The sequence below is a fragment of the Girardinichthys multiradiatus genome, chromosome 23, assembly GCF_021462225.1.
Source record: "Girardinichthys multiradiatus isolate DD_20200921_A chromosome 23, DD_fGirMul_XY1, whole genome shotgun sequence".
Taxonomy (NCBI): domain Eukaryota; kingdom Metazoa; phylum Chordata; class Actinopteri; order Cyprinodontiformes; family Goodeidae; genus Girardinichthys; species Girardinichthys multiradiatus.
The window spans coordinates 18,996,404-19,002,696 of record NC_061815.1 but is presented as its reverse complement, the minus strand read 5'-3'; the positions used below and the strand labels follow the sequence as shown (position 1 = coordinate 19,002,696).

The window sequence follows — 6,293 nt, the reverse complement described above, 5'->3', positions numbered from 1 at the left end:
GATTTATTCAAAATTGAAGACATACTGAACCAGCATGGCTACCACAGCATCTTGCAGCGGCATGCTATTTCCATCCGGTTTGCGTTTAGTTGGACCATCATGTATTTTTCAACAGGATAATGACCCCAAACACACCTCCAGGCTGTGTAAGGGCTATTTGACCAAGAAGGAGAGTGATGGGGTGCTGCGCCAGATGACCTGGCCTTCACAGTCACCGAACCTGAACCCAATCGAGATGGTTTGGGGTCAGCTGGATCGCAGAGTGAAGGCAAAAAGGGCCAACAAGTGCTAAGCATCTCTGGGAACTCCTTCAAGACTGTTGGAAAACCATTTCAGGTGACTACCTCTTGAAGCTCATCAACAGGATGCCAAGAGTGTGTGGAGCAGTAATCAAAGCAAAAGGTGGCTACTTTGAAGAACCTAGAATATAAGACATATTTTCAGTTGTTTCACACTTTTTTTGTTCAGTATATAATTCAACATGTGTTAATTCATAGTTTTGATGCCTTCAGTGTGAAGCTACAATATTCAAAGTCATGAAAATAAAGAAAACTCTTTGAATATATATATATATATAGATATATATATAATATATACATATATATATATATATATATATATATATATATATTATATATCTATAGATCTATAGATACATAATATATGTATATATAAATATACATATATATATTTCCTGAGCTTTAACGTTTTAAAATCATGACAAGCGGTTTTAAGACTTCCAGCTGCTCTATTTCAAAACAGAACAGCTCATATCTGCTTTGTGTCAGTAAACTCTGGATTACTGAAGCAGCTGGTTTCAAATCATAAGCCCTTATAGCAACTTCTTAATTGGATTACTTACAGCAGATTGGGTCTGTTCAGACAGAAGACGCCACAGTAGGTACTAGTGAAATGACCAGTGAAGCTGCGCAGAGGAATTTACTCTATCATGAGCTGAGCAGCTGTGTGTAGTTTGTGGTTTCTGAGGGTTTATCCAAAAATTACAGTGCCTTTATTTAGAGTTAATTTTATAAAAGCTGGATTTAATGATGTTGCTTCAAGATTTTTTTTCTGCATATTAGCAAATTAATTTACAATACTAAAAAGCTGTACACCTCCTATTTGTTACACTGTATTCAAGCACTTATCGCCCAGACTAGATGACGGTGATGCGGTAGTTGGGGTCGTTTGCCGTGCTGGAGCCATCGTTTTTGACCACGGTGACCTTGGACGAATGCTGCGAGCTGTGCAGCGCGTTCCGCCGGCACAGGCGTTCGCGGTAATTCTGGGCGAAGATGAGCAGCATGAGCGGGTTGATGCAGCTGTGCGAGTAGCTGAGGCAGATGCTGATGTTGTACGCGTAGACGAAGGCAATGGTGGGCCGGTTGTTGCTCAGGTTGATCACCTGGATGACATGGTAGGGCGACCAGCAAATCAGAAACAAGGCGATGACCATGAGCACCATCTTCGTAGCCCTCTTCGCCCACACGGACTGCTTGCGCTTGACCCGGCGGATGGAGCTGAACACGTGGTAGAGGGTGAGTGAGTAGAAGGTGCTGATGATGATGAGTGGAATGATGAAGCCCAGGATGGACTGGTAGAGAGTGTACCAGTACATGTCCCCAGGCCCATCCAGGTACATCATGCACACCTGCAAGTGCTGCCTGTGGACCACTTTGGCGTAAATCATGACGGGCACGGTAAGGAGGAAGCTGCCCACCCACACCAGCATGTTGATTATGATAGTCCACTCCACGGTCCTCCTCTCCGAGCTGGGATGCACAATAGCGATGTAACTGGGAGGAAAAATTCAGCTTTTTACAACATAAAATAGTGAATAACATCTGAATAAAGCTGTTTTTTTAAGTGCATGATAAAGTGAAGTGCCTCAGGAGGTCATGTTAATGCTTGAGGAGCTTGAAATCAGGAAACACAGTGATGATGAAACAATATACACTAGAATAAAATTTTATTTTTCTAGCTTGATGAAAAGTTATAATTTAGACAGAGAGTGTTTGAGGGTTCTTAAAATATGTTGAATTTGGCTGTTTTTTGTTGCAAAACACTGTAAAGACAACCACATGAAAGTGCCCTTTAAGTGCACCAAATTATATACATCCAGCTGCCTTTTTATTTCATATTGTTGTCTTTGTTGATATTTTCTATGACAACAATCTCGCAATTTTCTTAGGGAGAGTCTGCTGCAGTTTTAATGTTTAAAAAGAAAAAAGCAAACTAAAAGAAACTGAAAACATCAGTTCTTTGTTTCAAAGTTTTTCTCCCTGACCAATTTGGCAACTTGTGAAAATAGACTGCGGCCTACATATAGCATTTCTCAGTGCTCAGCCTTGCTACAGTACATCTAGCTGTGCTCTGAGTATGAAACTAATTTATTTCTTACTTTCATGAAATTATGTTTTACATTACCCTAACATAAGACATAACATGGTGATGGTGAAAACAAAATAATTTTTCTTGAATGCAACAATGCTTTTGTGAGCAGGAAAAGCAGAAAACTGTTTATTAATAGATTAATATTACCTACAAACTGATTAGAAAAAAATAAAAGATCAATGAGCAAATAGGCAATTTAATGTGTAAAATTTGATATCATAAAGAGAAAAAAACTTGTTTCAAGACTGTCCTTGGTGACCTAATGCAGGTTTTAAATGACTTTGCTACAGCAACAGTTTTACTTTCTGTTAGTATTAACAGCTATTTTAATTCAGCTTTTTACTGACTCCTTCTACTTAAAGTCGGCTGCAGGCGAGGGCTATCGTCTGTGTTACTGCGACAAATAACATCTTTTTTAAAAGTGATGGAGAACAGGGTAAATAGGTCTTTGATCTTTTCTGGGACTTTATACAACTTTGTGTATTAGAAAAATAAATTAAATGTTTTGAGATTGGTGGATTTTCACTTTCATGATTCTGAACAGGTTCTCTTACTATACAAGACATAATTTGCTGGTATAGTAACCCATGGAAATTTATAGTGTGTAGCATAAATGCTCTGAGGCCAGCCTCTGCTCCAGGTGTTCCTGTGAAACAAATCTTTATCAGTTCAGAATGACCAATTAAATTGTTCCTTATGTGCTCAGATCGTAAACATAGCACCAGATCCTTTATTTAGAGAACAGTGTGTTGTCATGGCGTGTTATATAAAAACCTTTGTTATAGCTCTTAGAACATTCCTTTGAAAAACGTGACTATTTACATGCATCCGCTAATATATGCAGTATAAAAATGAATTTTAGAGGGTAATGAATATCAGATATTAAAACTATTCATATTTTAATGAACCATATTCTTTTGGAAATGTAACATTCCATATTCAGCATTACATAGTGCTTTTTGTAAAATAAATCCTACTTAAACATTTAGATTAGATTTACAAAATTTGAAACTAGACAAAGGTAACCTGAGCAAATACAAAAAAATCTGTTTTCAATTGATGTTGTGTCCAGTGAACCAAAGCGAGAGCCATGATCCCCAAATGAAGAAAACTTGTACCAGTGGTGAACTTTCCCCTGTGTTGCTAACCTACCAGAATTACTCTAAGATTTCAACAACAACTCTTTTAAGAGGTCACAAAAATCCTGAACAACATCTAAAGCACTGCAGGCCTCACTTGCCTCATGAATTGTCAGTGTTCATGATTCAATAAAAAAAAAGAGACATCCATGGGAGGGTTGATAAGCACAAACTGTTGGCTTAAAAAAAAGTATTTTATTTGCCAAAAACATCTTGTTGATCTTTAAAATATTTGTGAAAATATTCTGTGGACTAACGAGACAACAGTCAAACTTCTGCAAGGTGTGCATCCGGTTAAATTTGGCATAAAATAACACAGGAAAACGTATGTCATACTGAAAGTCCAACATGGTAGTAGTGAGATTCTCTGGGACTGCTTTGGTGCTTCATACCAGAATCTCTTGCCATAAGTGATGGAACCAAGGGATTGTAAAGCCGTCAGTTCAAGTGCACTTGGGTTATACAGCAAGACATTGATCCAAAGCATACCAACAAGTCTATCTCTGAAAGGCTCAAAAAGAAAAAAAAAAAGGTTTCGGAATGGCCTAGTCAAAGTCTAAACTTAAATCCAATTGAAATGGTGTGACATCACTTTTATGGTCATAAACCCTCCAGCATGGCAGAATTAAAGTAAATCTGCAAAGAAAAGTGAACCAACATTTTGATGCCAGTTAAATGCTTGATGGCCATTGTTGCTGCCAAGAATGATACAACCTAACCCAATAAGATTTAGGGTGCAATTAATATTTCACATCCCATCCCTCAATAAATAAAATCATTTAGAGACAGCATTTTCTGTATTAACTCAGATTTTGTTTGTCTGATAATACATTTCGTTTGATGATCTGAAACATGGAAGTGTGACAGCAAAAAATAAGAAATTCATAAAAGTTGTAATATGAATAAATATGTCAGCTTAGTAAGAATTAGGATCTGCCTTACGACTAGTGATTAAAAAGGTTTTTCTGTTTGTAAAGTTTGTGCAGAGCTTTAATTAGTGAAAGCGCCATTCTTAGAGTCAAACTCACAAACAAGTGTCTTTATCCTGTTCAAGTCTTTGTCATTGAACGGAACATTTTAGCTGTGGTTGCCAAGGAAAAGGTTTACACCACCCTGTTAGAACAGTCTTTACAAACAGAAAGGTGATATTTCATACCTTAATCTCAAACCACTTTTTATTTATACTTCTTTTTAAGCTGATCGAGACAAACCAGAACAATCCTAATAATAAGTTAGACCCAAACCAATCTAGTCAAGTTCGTTTTAAATAAATGGCTGGAACTTAACTCATTTATTTTATTTTCAGCTGTTAAACATAAAAATAATTTCATCTCAGCAACTTGTTACAGCAATTTTATTGTTTAAATTCTAACAGTTTGTTTTAACAGTGTAGTGTAAAATTCCTAATTAAGAAAATTAATTTAGATTAAATTGAGATATGCTGGTATTCTTTTTTTAGGAGACAAGTCTGTGTTTTTTGTTGTTTTTTTTGTTTTTTTTTTGCACATCCTTTCCAGTATGCTCTAAAATAATATTATTGATTAAGTTCAAGTACTGAGAGCGGATTTATCACTTACCGATCAATGCACAGCACTGTAACGATCCCCACAGTGGTGAACTGGTTGCTGACATCCACCACCACCACCGCCTTGCACATAAAGTTTCCGAAGACCCACTGCCTGTCCCTGACCAGCTGGTGGATGTTGAAGGGCATAACCAGAAGGAACAGCATGTCAGCTATGGCCAAGTTCAGCACGTAAATGTCCGAGACCATCTTTTTCTTGCACGCTGCCACCGCGTAGATCACCAGCGCGTTGGCGATGACTCCGACGGAGCACAGGATCCCGTAGATGGAGGGGAAAATGTGCATGAAGGTGGTGATGTCGATGGGGCTGTACGGCGCGGCAGTTGGCGTTAGACATGACTGATCGCTAAAGTTGGATGATGTGTTGTTTTTGCAGATTTTGTCCGTGTCATTCATCTTTAGATCCCCTCTTGGAAACAAAATGCGCTCTGCTCTCCAGACTCGTGCGTAAAACCTGCTCTCTATCCCTCAGCAGGGCGATTCCGCGTCCTCCAGTCGGTCCGTGTGCTCAGATTGTATAGCAAAACGTTAAAATGTCTGAGCCAGGATGACTGCAGGAGCAACAGATGCCATGTGAGCCAGCTGTGATCTGGCCAATAGATGCGCGCAACTGCTGTTACTACTCCAAACGCTCAGAGAGACTCAGTGAACCTGTTGTTCCCTCTCTTCAGGGACCATATGTGGGTTGTGTAACATAAGCAAATAAAAAGAATGCTTTTGAACTGGAAATCTAGCCTTGACTTCAAAGTTAAATCTAAATGGATGTGCTTGAGATAATTTTTGTTTTTCCATGACTACACAAAAACTAAATTACATGAAAGTTGTTTTTTACATGGCATTTCCTGGCCTCATGGACTAACATATAACCAGTCAATAACATTTATGAGTAGTTTATATTTTCCACAGTGGACAGTAAAGCATAAAGTGCATTTTGTCTTGACTTAATAAACAGTTGAGCTCTTGATAATTTAAAGTAGCCTAACTAAAGTGTGTACCGGAGGTTTTGTATAGATTCAACAATAATCCCAAAACTGACCACAGGGCACATTTGAATTCATTGTCCTATAATTTATTCCATTGTAGTTCATGTGTACATCTCATAAAATCTAATTTATGTCAGAAACATACACTGCAAAACTGTCAGGTGCAGTGTAACGGAGGATCCCGGAATGCAG

The 6,293-nt window shown here is 38.1% G+C and overlaps 1 protein-coding gene across 1 annotated transcript; it reads right to left on the bottom strand.

Moving 5' to 3' along the window:
• Positions 1 to 614: 614 nt before the first annotated feature.
• Positions 615 to 5,671, bottom strand: LOC124860846 (melanin-concentrating hormone receptor 2). Its single transcript, XM_047354445.1, has 2 exons — positions 5,111 to 5,671; positions 615 to 1,796 (listed from the first exon to the last, which is right to left on the bottom strand). Exons 1-2 carry the CDS (start codon positions 5,512 to 5,514, stop codon positions 1,157 to 1,159), a joined length of 1,044 nt encoding a protein of 347 aa, XP_047210401.1. The 5' UTR covers positions 5,515 to 5,671; the 3' UTR covers positions 615 to 1,156.
• Positions 5,672 to 6,293: the final 622 nt, after the last annotated feature.

Coding starts and splice junctions, on each gene's coding strand:
- LOC124860846 (XM_047354445.1), bottom strand. CDS start 5,514: ATGAATGACACGGACAAAATCTGCAAAAACAACACATCATCCAACTTT. Junction 1,797..5,110: donor ACAGTGCTGTGCATTGATCG/GTAAGTGATAAA, acceptor TTTTCCTCCCAG/TTACATCGCTATTGTGCATC.